This window comes from Gymnoscopelus microlampas (assembly GCF_963454915.1).
Source record: "Gymnoscopelus microlampas genome assembly, chromosome: 20".
In the NCBI taxonomy this organism is placed as follows: Eukaryota; Metazoa; Chordata; class Actinopteri; order Myctophiformes; family Myctophidae; genus Gymnoscopelus; species Gymnoscopelus microlampas.
The window spans coordinates 19,188,266-19,213,851 of NC_139957.1; the positions used below are offsets into that span (position 1 = coordinate 19,188,266).

The 25,586-nt window shown below is 46.5% G+C and overlaps 2 protein-coding genes across 2 annotated transcripts in view; both read right to left on the minus strand.

The window, feature by feature from the left end:
- Positions 1-25,586, minus strand: part of ahi1 (Abelson helper integration site 1) — a 52,183-nt gene that overhangs the window by 11,646 nt on the left and 14,951 nt on the right. The window contains exons 2-6 of the mRNA XM_084045312.1: positions 2,535-2,601; positions 1,822-1,946; positions 951-1,510; positions 479-564; positions 188-374 (exon numbers count right to left, since the gene is read on the minus strand). Of these exons, the coding sequence (XP_083901438.1) occupies positions 188-374; positions 479-564; positions 951-1,510; positions 1,822-1,946; positions 2,535-2,544 (968 nt within the window). The 5' untranslated portion in view covers positions 2,545-2,601. The remainder of the gene's footprint in view (positions 1-187; positions 375-478; positions 565-950; positions 1,511-1,821; positions 1,947-2,534; positions 2,602-25,586) is intronic.
- Positions 13,359-14,432, minus strand: LOC311036036 (uncharacterized protein; the record flags this gene model as incomplete). Its single annotated transcript, XM_084044561.1, has 5 exons — positions 14,288-14,432; positions 14,069-14,107; positions 13,799-13,968; positions 13,652-13,716; positions 13,359-13,464 (listed from the first exon to the last, which is right to left on the minus strand). Exons 2-5 carry the CDS (start codon positions 14,079-14,081, stop codon positions 13,359-13,361), a joined length of 354 nt encoding a protein of 117 aa, XP_083900687.1. The 5' UTR covers positions 14,082-14,107; positions 14,288-14,432.

Sequence of the window (25,586 nt, forward strand, 5' to 3'; positions counted from 1 at the left end):
GTAATTGGAAACTGCACGGGCATAATGTAATGGGCAGGTATTGGGCACTGGGCAGCAAACTTCATGCCAGTGTCTCCTCCATATTCATCCAGCAAGGGTGCACTACCACAGCAACGTTACCGCCACTGCTGCATAAAATTAAAGAGGAAACCACTAAATCACAACAAAGCAGCATGTTGATTCTCACCAGTCCTCTTTCTTCACATACTGTCCAGTGGTCTCATCGATGACATGGACCTTGACCATGGGATGTGATATCAGTAGGTCAGTCTTAAGGCGGTCTGTCCTATGGATGTACACTGCCAGCACCAGGTCATCATCAAATGTTGGTTTCTTTGGCACATCTGCCTCCGTTTCACTGTCATCCTTGATGACTGAGAATGAGAGAGTAAGTGATGAAAATCATCCACCTCGTATGTGTTTATATCATTGTCACCTACAATGCCAAATACTATGATGATAATCAGTTGTACATTACCTCGTTTTCTTTTCGTTTTCTTCTTTCCTTTGGATTCAGATTTGTTCTCTAAATCAGCATCCTGCTCTACAAGTTCCTCGTCCTCCCTGATGAGCAAAAGAGAGTTCAGTCCCTTTTTATAGTTACCTCTACATTCTGCAGAAAATCAGATACTACAGTAACCTACTGTGACAGAGACTAAAAAAAATAATCAAAAGGCATGAGTTTGGTTAGGCTATAATCCAGTAATTTCCCTGCCAACAAATAATCTGGTTACACAGAGACCCCCCCAGCCCCTCTTTTTTTAAATACATTTTTGGGGCTTTTTCTGCCTTTATTGCATAGTATTAGTGAAGAGAGACAGGAAACGGGAAGAGAGACACAGGGAATGACACACAGCAAAGGCCGTCAGGCTCGGGACTCGAACCTGCGACACGCTGTCAGGCTACATTGAGCATAAGTGATTGTTGATGAATTTACCATTATTACACACCTCATTTCTGACTCTGCGTTGACTGATTTCGTCTTCTTCTTTTTCTTCTTACCCACATCATTATTCAAAACCATGTCTTGGGAGGCGGTGTTCCTGTCTCCTTTTTTCGTGGTCCGTTCCTCGTCCACCTGACATATCTGCAGCTGGTATTCACGCAGCAGCTCATCCTCAGCATCCACTGCCACCTGTCTCTCCGCTTCGCCTTTGTTCTTCCCTTTTCTACTCTTTCTCTTCGATGCCGTTCCAGCTGCATCATCTGGCACCACGGTGACCTCTGACCTGGAAGCGTTAGCGTCCTCCGTGCTGTCATTCTCAATGTAACTTGGCGTGTCCTCCTGGACAGGGGGTGAAGGAAGTGCCCTCCTGCTCTTCTTCTTGCCCTTAGATGGCTGAATGTCTTCCTCGTTACTGCTGATGTCCTTAACCTTCTCCGCTATCTCTCTCCCTCTGCGTGTGTTGTTGGAGAAACGAGGGCTGCCCTGCTCGTACGTGTTTTGAATGATAGTCTCATCCTCCTCTGTGTCTTTCTCAACGTTGAGACTGTGTTTCAGAGTCTGAAGCTGAGAAATGGAGTAGACAAAAAAAGATTTTGAAGAGTTGGAATATCTGCGTTAAGATGTAACGTTTCTCGTGTTGCATAGAAAGAACTATACTTTGCTACTACTTTTTACAACAATTTGAGACACAAGTAGTCCGTCCCACATTAAGATAAATAACACCATGCAATAAACATTTGGGGAGATCAAGCATGTGAGTGAGTCCTGCCGGGAATGATGCCGCAGGCAGAGTGGCAAAGGCCCTGTTGATATCCAAATGTGAAAAACATTGTTCCAATCTGCTAACACTTCATATCAGGTCTTTTTGATCATACCACAATGCTCTCCTGGTGTTCTGAACCTTTCTTTTTCGACTTTTTCTTCTCTGATGGAGGGTTAGTGTACTTCTTGAGGACCTCATTGAATGTATCCCTGGTCTTTGCACGGGCTTCACTCACACCTGCAGAAAGAAAGTCTTCAGTAAACGCCATGAGCTGACATGGGTTTTGTACAGTGGTGGAAAGGAACTAAGTACATTTACTCAAGTACTGTACTTAAGAAACATTTTTAGGTACTTTTACTTTACTGGAGCATTTCCAATTTTCAATACTTTTACTTCTACTCCACTACACCTCAGAGGCAAACATTGTACTTTTTACTCTATTATTTGAAAACTAGTTACTAGTTAATGATTATTATTACAAAACATACATTACCCACTTCAGCCCTATACTGTATACATTTTGGCCATTTGAAAATGGCCTATCTAATAGCTCACAATGCAAAGCATTGTGAGCTATTAGATGTGCTATTTTCAAAAGATTTGAATACATTTGAAAACTTGTGAAATGGGACATTCTAATTTGATACCAATACTTTTGTACTTTTACTCAAGTACATTTGGAATTCCGGACTTTTACTTGTAACAGAGTATTTCTATGCAGTATTGCTACTTTTACTTAAGTAAAACATGAGAGTATTCACTGATTTTGTAAATTATTCTGCAGTTGTGTTTGCATATGCGTGTTTGTTGGTAAAGCTAACTCACCTGCAGGCATTCTCAGGCACCGAAATTAATCTCATTCTGTAGAAGGTACACTCAGCCAAAAGGGACTCTTCCGTTATAACAGACAGAAAAACATTACCCCCAACTCGTACCTTATGTTGGTTATATTTTAGTATATAAGATGCTACGCCACTCTAAAAGCCAAGCATAATGACAGCATGTAGTTTGATTGCCTATGGCAAATAACCTTAGTTGAGATTAGCTTAGCTAACGTTTACTACTTAGCTTGCTAGCTAACTTTGCCGATTATAGGGTGGCAAGGCAGGCTAACATAAGTATTTATACTTAGCTAAGTGGCGTACACTTTTATGGAAAGAGCTAGAATAGCAAAACAAATCACAAACACCAGCACAATACTTTGAAAACCTAGGAAACCCTTACTGTACAGTAAGTAAGTTCCTAGCCTGCAGTGATTGCTCTCTCCTCACCGACGACGCCGCTATGGTTGCCAAGTCAACAACAAAGTCAGTGTTGCCAGATTTTGCGAGAGACATAAGCAACCAGGTCAGCAGGTCTATGAAAACAAGCCCAAAAGAAGCAGACCACATGAACACGTTTTGAACATCAGCTATTTGAAAATAGCATATCTACAAGCTCATAACGCGTGGCGAGCTTGTAGATCTGCTATTTTCAAAGAGAAATCTTAAAAAGGAATGTTTTTGAAACATTTTAAATACACAAATGGCCAAGTTAGTTAAGTAGGCTACATGAAGAAGATTGAGAACCACTGGCTTAAACAACATTTAGGAAGCCAACAATAGCCAAGCCCAAATAAGCAACTATACTCTTTAGAAACAAGCCCAAATACGCAGCTACATTTTAGAAACAAGACCCAAAAAACCGTAACCAGCAACTACCAATATTTACAAGCAACTTTACAGAAAACAAGCCCAAAGTCGCTTATAATAAGCAGACCTGGCAACACCGAACAAGACCCCGGTGACGCCAGAATTCAACGGCACATTGCTCGGGGGGACAGCCACGCTTGTGATTGGCTTGTCGGCATAGCTTGTCGGCTGCTAAGCAAATGTATTATTAGTGACTTTAAACACAACACACAGTATTTGAAGTTTAAAACAACATTGCCTTAACAACTTCTGACATCATATGTCCCACTGAGCATTTTTCGGTCTAATAGACGTATGAAACACGTCTAAATGGCCCCTATACGGCTAGGCTAAAACAAGTTTATAATTGGTCTACTGGTGAAAGTTTTTTAGCGGTATAGGTTTAGCCTAGCCGTTTAAAAGACGTCTATTCAACGTCTATATTAAACCTCTTAGACGTCTAAATAACAGCTAATATACGTCTAAAGCTATATTTAGACGTTTGTTAAACGTTTATTTTTATATCAAATGTATACCCCATAGACGTTATTTAGACGTCATTTAAACGTCTATTTAATTATAAGGATATGAATACTTATAATTAAATCCAGACGTTTAAATAAGATCTAAACTTATTAGCATTAGATAGACTACCTTTACAAGACATATATTCATTTAAAAGCCTCAATATTTAATATTTATCCTTACCTTGATAAATGTGGTAATGTAGTCCCAGGATGTTCTGACTATGTATTTACATTGTTATCTTTATGGATATTTTAAACAGCTTTGAGTGTAACACTAATGTCATTTGTACTGTACAACAGGATATAAATAAATGTATTTATGTTAAGATTTGACTATCCCTCAACTACATTTCAATCACAACATGTTTCAACAATTTTTCAAAATTGAACTTTTTTATTCCTTAACTTATTTTTCTACTCATATTGAGTGAAACAATGGAGGTGCAGGTAAGAGTCAAGTGTGACAAGGGTGAAATGAGGGGTTCTTAAAACTTTTGTAATTTGTTTTTATTGGTGCTTAATGTGTATAATTGCCTCATTTAACCCCACCATCTTATTATTTTTGTACCAATTATTATTACGCACTGTATTGTTTATAATTGTTTTCCCCATGATCCCCTGGTCACATGTATTGAGAGACATTGAGTGGTAGAGCGGCAGTCACGCGGTCACGCCCAAGGCCACGGTCATGGCCAATGTCCCCAGACAGACTGTCACCACGGACAAATGAAAGAAGAGGGAGGTGTGGTTTGGCAGGTACAAAAGCGGAGGCGGGACCGTTTGAAAGAAAGAACAGAGCACCCAAGTGACAGAGGCGTCAGTGAGGAGAAGGACAGCAGAGGGGAAGGTTGTGCCGAGACACGGAGTAGAGGAGTGCATAGATGAAGTAGACATACCAGCCACCTAGGAGTTTGGAAGCCGAGGTGTGCCTACATTCAAAGGAGAAACCAAGAGGAGAAAGCGATCGAACCGAAGGGGAGGAAGAGGCGAGTGAGACCAGACCATATGAGAGACGAGTGAGACCAGACCATATAAGGAGCGCTGAGACTGGAAAGTGGCGATAACGTTGCATACGCAACCAACTCAGCGCCAGGTGTAAAAACCTGGCTGGCGAGTGAGTATTCGAACAAGCAACGTTGAATCCCTGTATAACCACTGCCTGAGACAACGCAAATGTATCGTGTAAATGCACAGTGAACTGGTCTAGATCTCTATAATTGCAGGCGGAGAGAAAGAAGAGAGAAGACGAAGACGACTGGCCTCAAACCCTTTCCCATCTTACCCCCATATATGGACATGCAGCATTACCCCTGAACAAACCGTGTTGAGTATCTTGAAGCACTTTATTGGCACAGCACTTTACTTGAAAAGTATTTGTTGCACAGAAACCCCCCATGCTAAGGAACCCTTGTGATTAAGCCCCGCGTAATTTGCACAACTTTATAATTTATTTTATAGTTGTTGTGTAGATTAATTGTGTTTTGTATGTTTATATAGGTTTTATTAGTATAGTGTTTATTTGATTGTTTTTAAGGCACAGAAGCCAATGTATTAGGGACCCAATAAATATGACTTACCTTTTTTGATACACTGTATTCGTGTCCAGTTTCTTAAAGGGATATTCTCATGCCAGTGTTGTATTCTCAAAACCAAAAGTATTGAAACTTACCAGTTAACCTCGAACCTGTGAAAGCCTGAAGAAGAAGTTAAAGTGTATTCAAAGGGGACTTCCCTCTATAACAAAAGTGGTGTAGTCGACAAACAATTAGTTCAGATAGGACTCACAGTAATTACGCACCCAGCACTTTATTGTGCATTTATATTTTATTGTTGTGAGTTTTATTCTGGATTATTTATTAAAGGAGAAGAGTGCAATAGTACAAACAAATTGCAAGTCAAATGTGATACAATTTCGGCCCTGTTCACATATTTGGCGTTGGCGGCAGGACTGGTTGAGAACAAACACATGAGAATACCCTTAAGAGAAACTGTACTGTTTTGTTGTTTTTGTTGCTTTTTGTTTTTTGCTTTACGGATTCAGAATGATGATGATGGCGGTGTATCCCGGTGCCCCATGGTTACCCACCTTTGGTGGAACAGAAGGCGAGAGTAAATATAGGGAATGGAAAGACCAGATTAGAGGATTATTAAGTACCCAGGAACTACCAGAAATCAGGAAAGTTGCTATTATAATTAAAACGCTAACCAACGAAGCTAAACGGCAGATTAGTGTGGTTGAGGAGGGCGAACGCGACACAGTGGCAAAAGTTTTTAAATACTTAGATGCTTTATATAAAGAAACTGTCTCTGTCGCAGAAATGCGCTCACTATTCTATCGGTGCGCACAGCGCGCAGGAGAGAATGTACAAACTTACACCCTGAGACTTAGAGAGCTGTTTTGTGGGCTGCGGCAGCACGACCCAAGCACCGCTCCCTCCGAAGCCATTCTTCGTGATCAGTTTGTTATGGGTTTAGCTGAGGGCCCCCTGGGCCAAGCCTTAAAAATATATGCTCGACGACACCCAGATGAAGATTTTGCTGCTTTACGCGAAGAAGCCTACCTGTTAGCTGCTGAACATGGAACTACTGAAATAACGTGCCACGCTGTTAATCCTATTTCTGTCCCCTACCCTTCTCAGGACCCTGCTTGGAGAGAAAAATTAAAACAGGAAATCATGGACGACGTAAAAACTCAAATGCAAGGATTCACGCAGGAACTCATGAAAGAAATCAGACCGCTCCTCCGCACTGGCACCAATGACGCACGAGCGCGCACTCCACCGCCACCTGAGCGACGGTATACGGCCTCTCAGCGCTACGAATGGGATGAAGGAGGTAGGCCGATATGTAGCCAGTGTAGACAGGCGGGTCATATAGCGAGATTCTGTAGATCCGACCGAAGTCAGTTAAACTAGTACGCCCTGTCGCCGAGGTCCGGGGGGCAGAGGTGCAACGTTCACAAAAAAAGTTAAGGGCCAATGAAGTGTTTGTGGGGGAATGTCCGACAATTGGGATAACAATGGGGGGAGTCCAAATGAGGGGTTTATTAGATACGGGGTCTCAAGTCACATTGATGCAGCAGAGTTTGTTTAACGAAAAGTTCTCGCAAGATAAAATGGAAAATGGGCCTCTGGTGTTTAGCCTACGGGCAGCAAACGGCCTTGATCTACCCTATTCTGGCTATGCCATATTCGATTTAGAATTAGAAGGACTGAAAATACCGGGAAGAGGAATCGTAATTGTAAAAGATGAACATTGTATTGAGCCGCTGATCATTGGGATGAACGTAGTCCACGCAGTGTGGCATGCATTATTTAAACTCTCTGGGAGGTCTGTGTTTCCATGCCAACAGGAGAGGACACCATGGAAAAAAGCATTCGCCACCTGTAGGAGAGTGGAGGCAGTGACCCACGAAGACGGAGCATTGGGCTATGTGTGGCCTGTCGGCCGACGGAGAATCCGAGTCCCCGCCCGCAGTGAGTTAGTAGTATGGGGCCGTGCCTGGAAAGGTCCAAATGGAGCCGAATACGAGGCCCTGATGGAGGCCATGCCGGAAGGAACTGATCTGGGAGTGGCCCGAGCGTTGGTCACCGTGCGTAATGGCCGAGTCCCCGTGCGCATCTGCAACCCCCACGCGTATAGCGTGACCGTGGGCAGACATCAAAAGTTAGGGAAGCTATATCCAGTGGAGGAGGCCGACGTCCGTGGACGACGAGACCTGAACCTGTCCCTAGGAACCGACGGAGCCGTGGAAGTGTCCCTGGTGAGCATCGAAGACGAGGGACCCGTGAAGACCTTACCTGAGGAGATGGAGGCGTTGACCCGGCGAGATGACCTACCTGACCAGCAGAGAGAAGAGCTGCATGCGATGATGTGTAAATGGAAGAAGGTGTTTGCAGTCCATAATGAAGATTTTGGGCAGACGGACGTGGTGCAACACCAAATACCAACTGGAGACGCGGCACCCATCCGCGAGAGGCACCGACCGCTGCCGCCCTCCATGTATAGAGAAATGAAGACCTTATTGAGTGACATGCTGGACAAGGGAGTGATAAAAGAGAGTTGCAGTCCCTGGGCAGCGCCCATTGTCCTGGTGAAGAAGAAAGATGGCAGCTGGCGTTTCTGTGTCGACTACCGTAAACTGAATGCCGTGACGCACAAAGATGCCTTCCCTTTACCTCGGATTGAAGAGACTTTAACAAGCCTGACCAAGGCTCAGTGGTTCTCCACACTCGACCTGGCCAGCGGTTATTGGCAGGTGGGTATGGACCCTCGGGATCGAGAAAAGACAGCGTTTACCACCCCTTTAGGACTGTTCGAGTTCCAACGTATGCCGTTCGGTTTATGTAACGCCCCCGCGACCTTCCAAAGATTAATGCAGCGATGCTTGAGTGGCCAGGTGACAGAGTCATTATTAGTGTACCTCGATGACATTATTGTATATTCACCTGACTTTTCCTCTCACATGCAGCACCTTGACCAGGTTTTCGAGCGGCTGTGGAGACACGGATTGAAACTGCGCCTCGATAAATGCAAGCTTCTCCAACCGGAGGTAAAGTTCTTGGGCCACGTTGTAGACAAAGAGGGAGTGCGCCCGGACCCTGAAAAGTTGGCTGCGGTAAGAGACTGGACCCCACCCTCGACTGTCCGCGAGGTCCGCGCTTTTCTAGGTCTGGCTGGTTATTATCGCCGCTTCGTGTCCTCATTTGCTGCCATAGCTAGGCCGTTAAATAGTTTGTTGATCGGAGTCCCGAATGATGTGAAGTCCCATCAGTGTAAAATAGAGTGGTCCCCTGAATGCCAAAACTCGTTTGATGCTCTTAAAACTGCCCTTACGCAGGCTCCAATACTGGCTTATGCAGATTATGACCGACCGTTTGTAGTGTATACTGATGCGAGTGGCCGCGGGCTCGGCGCCGTTCTGGCACAGGTCCAAGATGGCCAGGAGCGAGTAATCGCCTACGCCAGCCGAAGTCTACACCCTACCGAACAAAATGATGCAAATTATAGCTCCTTTAAATTAGAACTCTTGGCACTTAAATGGGCAGTGACCGAAAAATTTAAAGATTACTTAACTGGCGCTCATTTTACGATTTATACAGATAACAATCCTGTTGCGCATCTTCAAACAGCTCGACTAGGCGCGGTGGAACAGCGCTGGGCAGCCCAGCTAGCATCATTCACCTATGATATAAAGTACCGACCTGGAAAAAGCAATGCGAACGCAGATGCCCTGTCTAGGTTCCCTGTTCAACCTGTAGGAGTGGCCGTAGTGGAGTTGGCACCGGTGGAGAGAGAGGACGGGTGGGCTGGAGCTGAGTGGCGGGGAACACAGGATCGAGATCCGGACATCCAGATGGTGAAGAGTTGCGTAGAGCGGAGGAAACTGCCTACCCTTATGGAGAAGAGGAGTTGGTCACGGGAAGCCAGGCAAATGTTACGACAGTGGGACCGGTTGCGCATCAGAGACAATGTGTTGTATAGGCAAGTGATTGATCAGCATACACAAGAATGTTACTTACAGCTTGTTTGTCCAGGGGCGCGACGAGAGGAGGTGTGGAAAGGACTCCATGAGGCCTCGGCACACGCCGGAGTGGACCGGACTTTGGCGCAGCTTCGGCGCCGGTTCTACTGGCCGGGCATGGAGGGGGCGGTGCGACAGTTCCAGCGAGGTTGTGTTGCCTGCAGCCTACTGAAAGACAGGATAGAGCCCAGGGCCCCCTTACAGCCATTCGAAGTATCGTATCCTATGGAGGTAGTGGCTATTGATTTTCTCACATTAGGTAGGCCGAATGACGCATGGCAGAATATTCTTGTAGCAACCGATTTATTCACCAGGTACAGTTGGGCTATTCCAACGCGTGACCAAACTGCGCCCACGACTGTCCGTGCGCTTTGGACACATATTATTCAGCCATTCGGTTGCCCGGCTCGTTTCCATTCGGACCGAGGCCCGAATTTTGAATCCGAATTAATGCAGCAATTGTGTCATACATACGGTATTACTAAGAGTCGCACCACCCCTTACCACCCAGCTGGTAATGGGGGGGTGGAGAGGTTTAATCAAACACTGTTAAACATGTTGCGCTCTCTAGATACTGATCGCCAAGGCAGATGGAATGAACACTTACCTGAGTTAGTACACGCTTATAACAATACTGAACATGGTGCGACAGGTTATGCGCCTGCGTACTTAATGTTTGGTCGCCACCTGAGGCGTCCGGTAGATGTAGCATTAGGAGTACCGTTGTCACAAAATCGAATGGGAGTGGGAGATTGGGTGCAAGATCACCAGAAACGAATGGCCACAGCGTATAGGACAGCCGAGAAAAAAATGGTGCATATAGCAGGACAGCGTAAACAGGTCTATGACCGCCGAGCCGGTATGCCACCATTGTTACCTGGAGAGAGGGTGTGGGTACGAAACCGGAACCGACAGGGACAAGGTAAACTGGGCCCATGGTGGGACCCAGAACCTTTTGTGGTATTGGAGAGGGTGGGGGATGCGGGCCTAGTATACAGGATCCGACCTGAAAAAGGAGGGCGAGATAGAACGATCCATAGGAATGCATTAAAAGTGTGTATAGCCCCCAGGTCACCGATGGAGAGCCCCGAACCTGCCCCAGTAGCCGAACCGGTGGGACCAATATGGCCGCCTTATGTAGGGTTTTTCCCCGGTCCTAGGGAACCTGAAGGTCCGCGGCGCTCTGGAAGAGCGAACCAAGGACAGCCACCTGAGAGGTACGGGCATGACGTTTAGAACCAGTTGCCAGGGACTGCCAACGAAAAAGTAGGGGGGAATGTGACAAGGGTGAAATGAGGGGTTCTTAAAACTTTTGTAATTTGTTTTTATTGGTGCTTAATGTGTATAATTGCCTCATTTAACCCCACCATCTTATTATTTTTGTACCAATTATTATTACGCACTGTATTGTTTATAATTGTTTTCCCCATGATCCCCTGGTCACATGTATTGAGAGACATTGAGTGGTAGAGCGGCAGTCACGCGGTCACGCCCAAGGCCACGGTCATGGCCAATGTCCCCAGACAGACTGTCACCACGGACAAATGAAAGAAGAGGGAGGTGTGGTTTGGCAGGTACAAAAGCGGAGGCGGGACCGTTTGAAAGAAAGAACAGAGCACCCAAGTGACAGAGGCGTCAGTGAGGAGAAGGACAGCAGAGGGGAAGGTTGTGCCGAGACACGGAGTAGAGGAGTGCATAGATGAAGTAGACATACCAGCCACCTAGGAGTTTGGAAGCCGAGGTGTGCCTACATTCAAAGGAGAAACCAAGAGGAGAAAGCGATCGAACCGAAGGGGAGGAAGAGGCGAGTGAGACCAGACCATATGAGAGACGAGTGAGACCAGACCATATAAGGAGCGCTGAGACTGGAAAGTGGCGATAACGTTGCATACGCAACCAACTCAGCGCCAGGTGTAAAAACCTGGCTGGCGAGTGAGTATTCGAACAAGCAACGTTGAATCCCTGTATAACCACTGCCTGAGACAACGCAAATGTATCGTGTAAATGCACAGTGAACTGGTCTAGATCTCTATAATTGCAGGCGGAGAGAAAGAAGAGAGAAGACGAAGACGACTGGCCTCAAACCCTTTCCCATCTTACCCCCATATATGGACATGCAGCATTACCCCTGAACAAACCGTGTTGAGTATCTTGAAGCACTTTATTGGCACAGCACTTTACTTGAAAAGTATTTGTTGCACAGAAACCCCCCATGCTAAGGAACCCTTGTGATTAAGCCCCGCGTAATTTGCACAACTTTATAATTTATTTTATAGTTGTTGTGTAGATTAATTGTGTTTTGTATGTTTATATAGGTTTTATTAGTATAGTGTTTATTTGATTGTTTTTAAGGCACAGAAGCCAATGTATTAGGGACCCAATAAATATGACTTACCTTTTTTGATACACTGTATTCGTGTCCAGTTTCTTAAAGGGATATTCTCATGCCAGTGTTGTATTCTCAAAACCAAAAGTATTGAAACTTACCAGTTAACCTCGAACCTGTGAAAGCCTGAAGAAGAAGTTAAAGTGTATTCAAAGGGGACTTCCCTCTATAACAAAAGTGGCGTAGTCGACAAACAATTAGTTCAGATAGGACTCACAGTAATTACGCACCCAGCACTTTATTGTGCATTTATATTTTATTGTTGTGAGTTTTATTCTGGATTATTTATTAAAGGAGAAGAGTGCAATAGTACAAACAAATTGCAAGTCAAATGTGATACAATTTCGGCCCTGTTCACACAAGAACCAAACCAAATATAACAATTTGTTGAACTTTACTATACTTTGCTATAGACAAGCACACCACAAATATATATTTAACTATCATACACATGATCCCTCCCCACACACTCAGTTTATTACACACACTCTGCATCTGCGTAAATAGCAGGCAAGCAGCAGCCAGCTTCCCAAATGCACTTTGCCCAAAACTGTGAAAACATGCTGTGCTCTGAAATTGAATTAGAACTGCCTTAAGTTTTAGATAGGATTTAGAAACACGGCGGTATGTGCGTCTTCTGGGAGCTAAAGCAAACATAACTTGTAAGTTAATGCCTTTGAACACTGCCTCCAGGGACAAATCAAAGGCATTCTTCTTCTCACCATACCAATACTCATCAAATATATCTCCACATTCCACTTTGAAAGGTTAGGCCTACAGTATATCTTTGTCCTGAAAGAGGTATTTTTTAGAGCCTGTTAAAAATCCTTGTGATATTATCACTATCAATCCTCACAGGTTGATCAATTCTTGAAAGTGGCCAAAGAGCACAGAGATTGTGAAACAAAGCAAAAACTGCATTTCAAAGCAGTGACCTGGCTTAAAAATCTTGAAAATGATTGACCAGGAGAATAAAAGTGTGACAGCAACATTATGAAATGGCTTGCAGCAACAAAGAAACACACAAGGCTAGGAACATGCATGCATGCATGCATGACACACACACACACACACACACACACACACACACACACACACACACACACACACACACACACACACACACACACACACACACACACACACACACACACAGGATTATGGTGGTATGGTGCAGACTTCAAATTTTCAAGGGGTGAGTAATCGATAGTCATTTTGGGGTCCTTGGGGTCCTTGTCCTTGGCCTCTTGTACCCCCCCCCCCCCCCCCCCCCCCCCGCCACTTCGAGCTGGCGCCTGCTTGAAGTGGTCGGCTATTGAGGCGCTGACCTGGGCCTCCGTTGTCTCTGCAAAATTCTGCCGAACAGCTTCTGCAATCAAAACAATGACAAATATCTACTCTCAGGCTTGACAGTAGCCATTACAGAGATTGCCACATATAGTCCAGACAAATTGTCATTTGTTAATGTATGTCATCATGTCAGTCACACATTTATAACATGAAGAAGCATCAACAAAGAACTAGCACAGACAATTGTTCTATTTACCCTGGATGAGGGAAAAGAAGTTTGTACTCTTTGAACGCCCTCTTTTTTTGCTGCCCACCACCGGACATATTGTATTTCCGCATCAGGCCATTGGTGAAAAGTCTGAAACAGATTTTTTTTTAAAGCAGATACATTCTCAACAGCATGCGCTAGCAGCTTGTAATGAAGACAATGTATATGGAACAGCAATAATACACTGACTACCACATTGGAACCCCCCCCCCCCCCCCCCACATTATATTTCTTTTTCTACAGTGTCATGTTATTAAACTTCAATTTGTATTCATACCTGTCCAGGATCTTTCTTGTACATGCCCTCACGTCGTACCCCCCAATGTGGGACAGCTTTGAAATCTGTATGATATTACAAATTATCAACATTGATGTAATCGTTTTGAATTCAAATTATTTAAAGCATATCCTTTTTTGTATTTACCATTGAACGTCGGAATCGTTGCTTCTCCAGCTCCTTAGACATGAGGTTGAACTCCTCCTCGTCGTCTATTGGCAACGCTCCACCCTCATCATCACTTTCTCCCCGATTGTTGAGTGTCCTCAATTCATCGAGGATCTCCAACAGCGTCTCCACAACGACCTTCTGAAACTCTGAGTAAAAAAACAAAATATTAACCTAAACACTTGCCTTAACAGATATGACCACTTTATTTCAAATTATTTTAAAACCTTAAAATACTTCCATTCTTACTTTTCTCGGGCATAGGGTAGTCGTACACCTTCTTCTTTGCTGTTAAATTATAGAATGAAACAATAAATGTTGTATTAAAGGTTGAGAGTCTGGTGTGGCTGGCTATGTGATGCTGCTTTACTTTTGGCTTGTCAATACATAAAATTAATTGTTTTCCAAGATCAAAATCTTCCTCTCTCCCCCCCAGTAAGATCACTGCCAAACTTGATAAAAATGTACCTTTTGTAATCCTGGGACTTTTTGGCCCTCTACTTCCAACACGCTTTCCTGATGGTGAAAGACAAGCCAATTACATTTCATACTTGCGACATCACTATTTAAGATTACTGCTATAGTCAATCTGTACCTTGTGGGGTCTGGCCATTTCTGAAGACTGACGGTCTATTTGGTGGGCTAGGAGTCTCTGTTGGGGGAGGGGGTAAAGGAAGTAACTCATCTTACAAAGTCACCAGTTACACTGTATATCACTGTGAAACTAAATACTTTTTTACCTTGTTGAGTCCTTTGCCTTGGACTCCTTCGACTTGGAGTGCGATGCCCTGTTGAGGGCAAAACAAATCAAATTGCACATCTTAATCACACCATCGTCATCACTGTTACAGCAAATACAAATCTATCTTTGATAGTCCTGTTTCTTTGATTGAAACTATAGCCACGGTCCACTGGGGTGGAAAACAATTAAATTATACATCCAAATTAAATCTTTGCTATGCCATCTCAAAATCTGTCAGCCTTGCCATCTACACTTACAGTTTGATCTCTGTGAGAGAACATCCCTGGCTAGTCTAGTAAGCCGGATGTTGCTGTCATCTGCACACAAAAAAATGTTTTAATGTTACAGCTTTCACATACAGATCTATTATATAATCAAATAAAATGTAAAACATTTTTCTCTGTACTGCGAATATCATCTGTTGATGACGAAAACTTCAGTCGCCGACTGCACAATCACCCTTGTGATCACCTCTGTACTCAGAACACCTACCTTGTGGGGTTCCAGCTCTCCCACCTCCACGTTTAACTGTTTGGGGGGAGGGGGGGGGGGGAGTTCTTATTAACAGTCACCATTGTGATCTCTGCTATAATCAATAGAATTTACCTTGTGGGGTCCTGGCTCGAGTCAGTACTGGACTGCGTCTAACTGTGGGGGGGGGGGGGGGGGGGGGATACAGTAGTATTGAATAAAATACACTGTATTAGTTCAATGGATTTAGATCCATGTTGTGTTTCTAACCCATGCAGTCAGTCAGTCAGTCAGTCAGTCTGCCCTGCACAGTCTGATAGAAAGCACAAAGCCTTAATAACAGAAACAGTCTGCCTCATCCAGGCAGTTGGCCAGTAGTCACTTTGAGTGGCAGTTGGGACAAACGCAGTCAGTGGGGCAAACGCAGTCCGCACCAAAAAGATTTACGATTCTGTCCCTATCGGTACATAACTCGGACGGCGCTGATTCGACTAGCAGACCATCGGCTGGTCGTCGCGGGCACTCGCGCCTGGAGGCGCTCGGGCGCGACGCCTCAGCTTCAAGGTCTGCTGAGTCGGCGCGCCTCCGTCATGGTCCAAAACTATACTTTATCGGCTTTATAGTTATACATTATAGTGTAAATACATCTTTAAATGGAATTAAGAAATAGTTTTAATCCGAGGGTATGCGGTTACCCTAACTCAGAGATTAGACGCCTCTGCCCTGCACAGTCTGAGAGAAATCACAAAACCTTAACAGAAATAGTCTAGGTAAGCTTAATTAATTGCAAAACATGACACCCCTTATTCAAAACAGATGGCGAATGCATTCTTCTCTTTATAGGGCCTACACAGGTAATAAAATTACCTGTGAGACCTTTATGAATTGAACCTCACAGTCAGCAATCAGTCAGTCAGTCAGTCAGTGTTGCCTGGTTTCAGACGAATCTGCCATTGCAAAAATAAATGATCTACGCAGTGATATTAGTTCTGGCCATGCCAGGCTAAGTGAGTGAGTCTGTTAGTTAGTTAATGAATTAGTGAGTTAGTCAGTATGTTTGTTAGTTAGTGAGTTAGTTAGTTAGTGAGTTAGTCAGTATGTTTATTAGTTAGTTAGTTTATTAGTTAGTTAGTAAGTCTGTTTGTTAATTAGTAAATTAGTTAGTTAGTCAATATGTTAGTAAGTTTGTCAGTTTGTCAGTTTGTTAGTTAGTAAATTAGTTAGTTAGTCAATATGTTAGTAAGTTTGTCAGTTTGTTAGTTAGTTTTGGGAACAACATTAGTACCTCTAAAGCAGTGTTTCCAAAACTGGGGTTTGGGACAGTGGTGTGTTCTAAGTTTTTTTCGGAGGGTATACGATACGATGCGCGTGGTCGTGGGTATACACTCGCACGTTTTCAATGAAATGGTTATTAGACTGTATGCGCTTTTCCCCAAAAAAATCTGGACTGTATACGGCATATACAGCGCGTAACGGTATAACACACTACTGGTTTGGGACCCCCAGGGGGTCCCCAGATGATTAGCTTAATGGGCAACATTGTTTACTCACTCAGTAAACAAACCAACATACAGTATAAGCGCATACAGGGTATCTGCACATTTATAATGTTACAATTTAATGACTTTAAAGACCTTTTTAAAACCAAATTGATAAATATTACGTAAGAAAGAGGCAAACATTGTGAAAATAGTCGATCTACAAGCTCACAACGCCTCACACTGAGAGGCGTTGTGAGCTTTTAGATCGGCTATTTTCACAATGTTTATCCATGGAACCGAGTCAAACTAAATGTAATGCCTACATCTCCAAGTCCAAGTGCTGGTCAGGGTGGGGGGTCCCCAGTTCAGATGTGATTATTTTGGGGGGTACCTGTAAATGACTACACTTACAAATACACTTTTAACCTAAATGTAACCATCAGGACACTTCAGGGACTTGAACCACGTCCTAGTGAACCAGGAGTGCCATACCAGTGTCTTTTACCTCTTTGACTCATTTACAGGCAGTGGCGGGAACATTACTCAATTTCTTTACTTAAAGGCATTGTAGGGAGTTCAGACATAATCAAAGAAAAAAAACTGTTGTCAAACACCGCCCCTCCAGCAGTTCTTTTCCCCGACCACCAGGGGGTGACGCAGGGGGGACTTTTTAAATGAGTCATGCCCAAAATAGGTTGCCTTATGCGGATACAATTCGCGGAAATGCCCGACCCTACGGTTCTCTGAATTTATATTTTTAAATAGGCTCTTTCATGATAAATTGACCACATATATGAAGCTAAACAACTAAATTCTATCCAAACGATTTTTTAAAAGTAAATTATGTGCCTCAAAAAAGAAGTTTGAGAGCGTTTTAAAACCGAAAGTAAAAAGTTGATACGGGCACGGACGCGCACGGACACGCACATGCGTGCGTTAATTTACGACCCGGACATAAACAACATGAACATAAACAGAAGGGAAAATACGGATTTCAGACAGAGGACTGTGTTTCAATGAAGGAAAACACCCCAGCATCATTATATAGTGGCTGATAGAGGGGAGAAAATGCAAAAAATATATATATACATATTTTTTAAATTTAGGCTTAATGTTCCCTACAATGCCTTTAAGTAAAAGTATCAATACTGCAATGTAGAAGTACTCTGTTGAAAGTAAAAGTAGGGAATTCAAAATGTACTAAAGTGCCAAAAGTAGAAAGTACTCATTATGCAGATCCCATTTCACAAAGTTTTCGAATGTATAAAATGCATAAAAATCTTTTTTGAAAATAGCAGATCTAGAAGCTCACAATGAGTCGCATCGCGACGTCCATATACATTATATCACAATATATTGAAGGTCATTTGTACAACGTTTTTCCGATGTACGGCACTCAGCTTTTGGAAGCGAGTTTAAATCAGTGGTTCTGTGACTTTTTCGTGCCAAGGATCCCCAAATTGATACATATATATATATATATTTGGCCACTGACCCCCCCCCCCCCCCCCCATCTGAAAATGTTTTTTCAAAATCTAAAATCAAAATGACACAGATCCTTTCCCGGTTTTAATGGGTTAAATGGCCTGTCTTGGTTTAAAGCCCACTCACCACGACAAGGTGCAGGCCGAGAGTGGGGACACCCCCACCTCCCCCCTCTGTGGGGGGGGGATGGGGATTGGGGGTTGGGGGGGGTGGGGGTATTGCAAACAGACGTACACGGACGCCACATACATTACAAACAGACGTATTACATATATTACAATATATTACAAACAGAAGTAAATATATATTACATATATTACAATATAATACAAACATAAGTAAATATATATTACATATATTACAATATAATACAAACAGAAGTAAATCATTATTACATATATTACAATATATTACAAACATAAGTGAGACTCAGGCTTCTTCTTCTTTCGTTTATCATCATTAGATGTCCAGCTCAATAACGTGCAGCCACGCCCTCATCTCGGGTCCCACATCAAAGCGGCCGGCCTACGATGGTGGTCTGTACAGGACACAGAGGTGATTATGTGATCGGCAGATCGGCAGGGTTCTGGATACAGGGCTGCAGGCTCTGGATACAAAGTTATGGATACAGGGTTCTGGATACGGGGCTGCAGGCTCTGGATACAAAGTTATGGATACAGGGTTCTGGATACGGGGCTGCAGAGGACGTTGCAGAGACCAATCAGTCATCCATCCCGTCTGTCGAAGTGTCCTATCCATCCATCCACCCCGTCGGTCGAAGTGTCCTATCCATCCATCCCGTCTGTCGAAGTGTCCTATCCATCCATCCATCCTCCATCGGTCTAAGTGTCCTATCCATCCATCCATCCCGTTTGTCGAAGTGTCCTATCCATCCATCCATCCCGTCGGTCGAAGTGTCCTATCCATCCATCCACCCCGTCTGTCGAAGTGTCCTATCCATCCATCCACCCCGTCGGTCGAAGTGTCCTATCCATCAATCCATCCCGTCGGTCGAAGTGTCCTATCCATCCATCCATCCCGTCTGTCGAAGTGTCCTATCCATCCATCCTGTCTGTCGAAGTGTCCTATCCATCCCGTTTGTCGAAGTGTCCTATCCATCCATCCATCCCGTCTGTCGAAGTGTCCTATCCATCCATCCATCCCGTCGGTCAAAGTGTCCTATCCATCCATCCATCCCGTTTGTCGAAGTGTCCTATCCATCCATCCATCCCGTCGGTCGAAGTGTCCTATCCATCAATCCATCCCGTCGGTCGAAGTGTCCTATCCATCCATCCACCCCGTCTGTCGAAGTGTCCTATCCATCCATCCACCCCGTGGGTCGAAGTGTCCTATCCATCCATCCACCCCGTCTGCCGAAGTGTCCTATCCATCCATCCATCCCATCTGTCGAAGTGTCCTATCCATCCATCCTGTCTGTCGAAGTGTCCTATCCATCCATCCCGTCTGTCGAAGTGTCCTATCCATCCATCCATCCCGTCGGTCGAAGTGTCCTATCCATCCATCCTGTCGGTCGAAGTGTCCTATCCATCCATCCACCCCGTCTGTCGAAGTGTCCTATCCATCCATCCACCCCGTCTGTCGAAGTGTCCTATCCATCCATCCATCCCGTCGGTCGAAGTGTCCTATCCATCCATCCATCCCGTCTATGTAAGTGTCCTATCCATCCATCCCGTCGGTCGAACTGTCCTATCCATCCATCCCGTCGGTCGAAGTGTCCTATCCATCCATCCATCCCGTCTATGTAAGTGTCCTATCCATCCATCCATCCCGTCGGTCGAAGTGTCCTATCCATCCATCCATCCCGTCGGTCGAAGTGTCCTATCCATCCATCCATCCCGTCTATGTAAGTGTCCTATCCATCCATCCATCCCGTCGGTCGAAGTGTCTTATCCATCCATCCACCCCGTCGGTCGAAGTGTCCTATCCATCCATCCATCCCGTCGGTCGAAGTGTCCTATCCATCCATCCATCCCGTCGGTCGAAGTGTCCTATCCATCCATCCATCCCGTCGGTCAAAGTGTCCTATCCATCCATCCACCCCGTCGGTCAAAGTGTCCTATCCATCCATCCACCCCGTCTGTCGAAGTGTCCTATCCATCCATCCACCCCGTCGGTCGAAGTGTCCTATCCATCCATCCATCCCGTCGGTCGAAGTGTCCTATCCATCCCGTCGGTCGAAGTGTCCTATCCATCCATCCATCCCGTCGGTCGAAGTGTCCGATCCATCCATCCATCCCGTCGGTCGAAGTGTCCTATCCATCCATCCACCCCGTCTGTCGAAGTGTCCTATCCATCCATCCACCCCGTCTGTCGAAGTGTCCTATCCATCCATCCACCCCGTCGGTCGAAGTGTCCTATCCATCCATCCACCCCGTCGGTCGAAGTGTCCTATCCATCCATCCCGTCTGTCGAAGTGTCCTATCCATCCATCCCGTCTGTCGAAGTGTCCTATCCATCCATCCATCCTGTCTGTCGAAGTGTCCTATCCATGCATCTATCCCGTCGGTCGAAGTGTCCTATCCATCCATCCCGTCGGTGTAAGTGTCCTATCCATCCATCCACCCCGTCTGTCGAAGTGTCCTATCCATCCATCCACCCCGTCGGTCGAAGTGTCCTATCCATCCATCCATCCCGTCGGTCGAAGTGTCCTATCCATCCATCCATCCCGTCTATGTAAGTGTCCTATCCATCCATCCATCCCGTCGGTCGAAGTGTCCTATCCATCCATCCACCCCGTCGGTCGAAGTGTCCTATCCATCCATCCCGTCTATGTAAGTGTCCTATCCATCCATCCATCCCGTTGGTCGAAGTGTCCTATCCATCCATCCACCCCGTCTGTCGAAGTGTCCTATCCATCCATCCTGTCTGTCGAAGTGTCCTATCCATCCCGTTTGTCGAAGTGTCCTATCCATCCATCCATCCCGTCTGTCGAAGTGTCCTATCCATCCATCCATCCCGTCGGTCAAAGTGTCCTATCCATCCATCCATCCCGTTTGTCGAAGTGTCCTATCCATCCATCCATCCCGTCGGTCGAAGTGTCCTATCCATCAATCCATCCCGTCGGTCGAAGTGTCCTATCCATCCATCCACCCCGTCTGTCGAAGTGTCCTATCCATCCATCCATCCCGTGGGTCGAAGTGTCCTATCCATCCATCCACCCCGTCTGCCGAAGTGTCCTATCCATCCATCCATCCCATCTGTCGAAGTGTCCTATCCATCCATCCTGTCTGTCGAAGTGTCCTATCCATCCATCCCGTCTGTCGAAGTGTCCTATCCATCCATCCATCCCGTCGGTCGAAGTGTCCTATCCATCCATCCCGTCGGTCGAAGTGTCCTATCCATCCATCCACCCCGTCTGTCGAAGTGTCCTATCCATCCATCCACCCCGTCTGTCGAAATGTCCTATCCATCCATCCATCCCGTCGGTCGAAGTGTCCTATCCATCCATCCATCCCGTCTATGTAAGTGTCCTATCCATCCATCCCGTCGGTCGAAGTGTCCTATCCATCCATCCCGTCGGTCGAAGTGTCCTATCCATCCATCCACCCCGTCTGTCGAAGTGTCCTATCCATCCATCCACCCCGTCTGTCGAAGTGTCCTATCCATCCATCCATCCCGTCGGTCGAAGTGTCCTATCCATCCATCCAGTCTATGTAAGTGTCCTATCCATCCATCCCGTCGGTCGAAGTGTCCTATCCATCCAACCCGTCGGTCGAAGTGTCCTATCCATCCATCCATCCCGTCTATGTAAGTGTCCTATCCATCCATCCATCCCGTCGGTCGAAGTGTCCTATCCATCCATCCATCCCGTCGGTCGAAGTGTCCTATCCATCCATCCATCCCGTCTATGTAAGTGTCCTATCCATCCATCCATCCCGTCGGTCGAAGTGTCTTATCCATCCATCCACCCCGTCGGTCGAAGTGTCCTATCCATCCATCCATCCCGTCGGTCGAAGTGTCCTATCCATCCATCCATCCCGTCGGTCGAAGTGTCCTATCCATCCATCCATCCCGTCGGTCAAAGTGTCCTATCCATCCATCCATCCCGTAGGTCAAAGTGTCCTATCCATCCATCCACCCCGTCTGTCGAAGTGTCCTATCCATCCATCCACCCCGTCGGTCGAAGTGTCCTATCCATCCATCCATCCCGTAGGTCGAAGTGTCCTATCCATCCATCCATCCCGTCGGTCGAAGTGTCCTATCCATCCATCCATCCCGTCGGTCGAAGTGTCCTATCCATCCATCCATCCCGTCGGTCGAAGTGTCCTATCCATCCATCCACCCCATCTGTCGAAGTGTCCTATCCATCCATCCACCCCGTCTGTCGAAGTGTCCTATCCATCCATCCACCCCGTCGGTCGAAGTGTCCTATCCATCCATCCCGTTTGTCGAAGTGTCCTATCCATCCATCCCGTCTGTCGAAGTGTCCTATCCATCCATCCATCCCGTCTGTCGAAGTGTCCTATCCATGCATCTATCCCGTCGGTCGAAGTGTCCTATCCATCCCGTCGGTCGAAGTGTCCTATCCATCCATCCACCCCGTCTGTCGAAGTGTCCTATCCATCCATCCACCCCGTCGGTCGAAGTGTCATATCCATCCATCCATCCCGTCTATGTAAGTGTCCTATCCATCCATCCCGTCGGTCGAAGTGTCCTATCCATCCATCCATCCCGTCGGTCGAAGTGTCCTATCCATCCATACATCCCGTCTATGTAAGTGTCCTATCCATCCATCCATCCCGTCGGTCGAAGTGTCCTATCCATCCATCCACCCCGTCGGTCGAAGTGTCCTATCCATCCATCCCGTCTATGTAAGTGTCCTATCCATCCATCCATCCCGTTGGTCGAAGTGTCCTATCCATCCATCCACCCCGTCTGTCGAAGTGTCCTATCCATCCATCCAACCCGTGTGTCGAAGTGTCCTATCCATCCATCCCGTCTGTCGAAGTGTCCTATCCATCCATCCATCCCGTCGGTCGAAGTGTCCTATCCATCCATCCACCCCGTCGGTCGAAGTGTCCTATCCATCCATCCACCCCGTCTGTCGAAGTGTCCTATCCATCCATCCATCCCGTCTATGTAAGTGTCCTATCCATCCATCCATCCCATCGGTCGAAGTGTCCTATCCATCCCGTCGGTCGAAGTGTCCTATCCATCCATCCATCCCGTCTGTTGAAGTGTCCTATTCATCCATCCATCCCGTCTGTCGAAGTTTCCTATCCATCCATCCACCCCGTCGGTTGAAGTGTCCTATCCATCCATCCACCCCGTCGGTCGAAGTGTCCTATCCATCCATCCACCCCGTCGGTCGAAGTGTCCTATCCATCCATCCCGTCGGTCGAAGTGTCCTATCCATCCATCCACCCCGTCTGTCGAAGTGTCCTATCCATCCATCCATCCCGTCTGTCGAAGTGTCCTATCCATCCATCCCGTCTGTCGAAGTGTCCTATCCATCCAACCCGTCGGTCGAAGTGTCCTATCCATCCATCCACCCCGTCTGTAGAAATGTCCTATCCATCCATCCATCCCGTCTGTCGAAGTGTCCTATCCATCCATCCACCCCGTCTTTCGAAGTGTCCTATCCATCCATCCACCACGTCTGTCGAAGTGTCCTATCATCCATCCACCCCATCTGTCGAAGTGTCTTATACATCCATCCATCCCGTCGGTCGAAGTGTCCTATCCATCCATCCACCCCGTCGGTCGAAGTGTCCTATCCATCCATCCATCCCGTCGGTCGAAATGTCCTATCCATCCATCCATCCCGTCGGTCGAAGTGTCCTATCCATCCATCCATCCCGTCTGTCGAAGTGTCCTATCCATCCATCGTTGGTCGAAGTGTCCTATCCATCCATCCACCCCGTCTGTCGAAGTGTCCTATCCATCCATCCACCCCGTCTGTCGAAGTGTCCTATCCATCAATCCATCCCGTCTGTCGAAGTGTCCTATCCATCCATCCATCCCGTCTGTCGAAGTGTCCTATCCATCCATCCCGTCTGTCGAAGTGTCCTATCCATCCATCCATCCCGTCTGTCGAAGTGTCCTATCCATCCATCCCGTCTGTCGAAGTGTCCTATCCATCCAACCCGTCGGTCGAAGTGTCCTATCCATCCATCCACCCCGTCTGTAGAAATGTCCTATCCATCCATCCCGTCTGTAGAAGTGTCCTATCCATCCATCCACCCCGTCTGTCGAAGTGTCCTATCCATCCATCCACCACGTCTGTCGAAGTGTCCTATCCATCCATCCATCCCGTCTGTCGAAGTGTCCTATCCATCCATCCACCCCGTCGGTCGATAGTGTCCTATCCATCCATCCATCCCGTCTGTCGAAGTGTCCTATCCATCCATCCACCCCGTCTGTCGAAGTGTCCTATCCATCCATCCACCCCGTCTGTCGAAGTGTCCTATCCATCCATCCACCCCGTCTGTCGAAGTGTCCTATCCATCCATCCATCCCGTCTGTCGAAGTGTCCTATCCATCCATCCCGTCTGTCGAAGTGTCCTATCCATCCAACCCGTCGGTCGAAGTGTCCTATCCATCCATCCACCCCGTCTGTAGAAATGTCCTATCCATCCATCCACCCCGTCGGTCGATAGTGTCCTATCCATCCATCCATCCCGTCTGTCGAAGTGTCCTATCCATCCATCCACCCCGTCTGTCGAAGTGTCCTATCCATCAATCCATCCCGTCTGTCGAAGTGTCCTATCCATCCATCCATCCCGTCTGTCGAAGTTTCCTATCCATCCATCCACCCCGTCTGTCGAAGTGTCCTATCCATCCATCCATCCCGTCTGTCGAAGTGTCCTATCCATCCATCCCGTCTGTCGAAGTGTCCTATCCATCCAACCCGTCGGTCGAAGTGTCCTATCCATCCATCCACCCCGTCTGTAGAAAAGTCCTATCCATCCATCCATCCCGTCTGTCGAAGTGTCCTATCCATCCATCCACCCCGTCTGTCGAAGTGTCCTATCCATCCATCCACCACGTCTGTCGAAGTGTCCTATCATCCATCCACCCCGTCTGTCGAAGTGTCTTATCCATCCATCCATCCCGGCGGTCGAAGTGTCCTATCCATCCATCCACCCCGTCGGTCGAAGTGTCCTATCCATCCATCCATCCCGTCGGTCGAAGTGTCCTATCCATCCATCCATCCCGTCGGTCAAAGTGTCCTATCCATCCAACCCGTCGGTCGAAGTGTCGTATCCATCCATCCACCCCGTCTGTCGAAATGTCCTATCCATCCATCCATCCCGTCTGTCGAAGTGTCCTATCCATCCACCCCGTCTGTCGAAGTGTCCTATCCATCCATCCATCCCGTCTGTCGAAGTGTCCTATCCATCCATCCCGTCTGTCGAAGTGTCCTATCCATCCAACCCGTCTGTCGAAGTGTCCTATCCATCCATCCACCCCGTCTGTCGAAATGTCCTATCCATCCATCCATCCCGTCTGTCGAAGTGTCCTATCCATCCACCCCGTCTGTCGAAGTGTCCTATCGATCCATCCACCCCGTCTGTCGAAGTGTCCTATCCATCCATCCAACCCGTCTGTCGAAGTGTCCTATTAT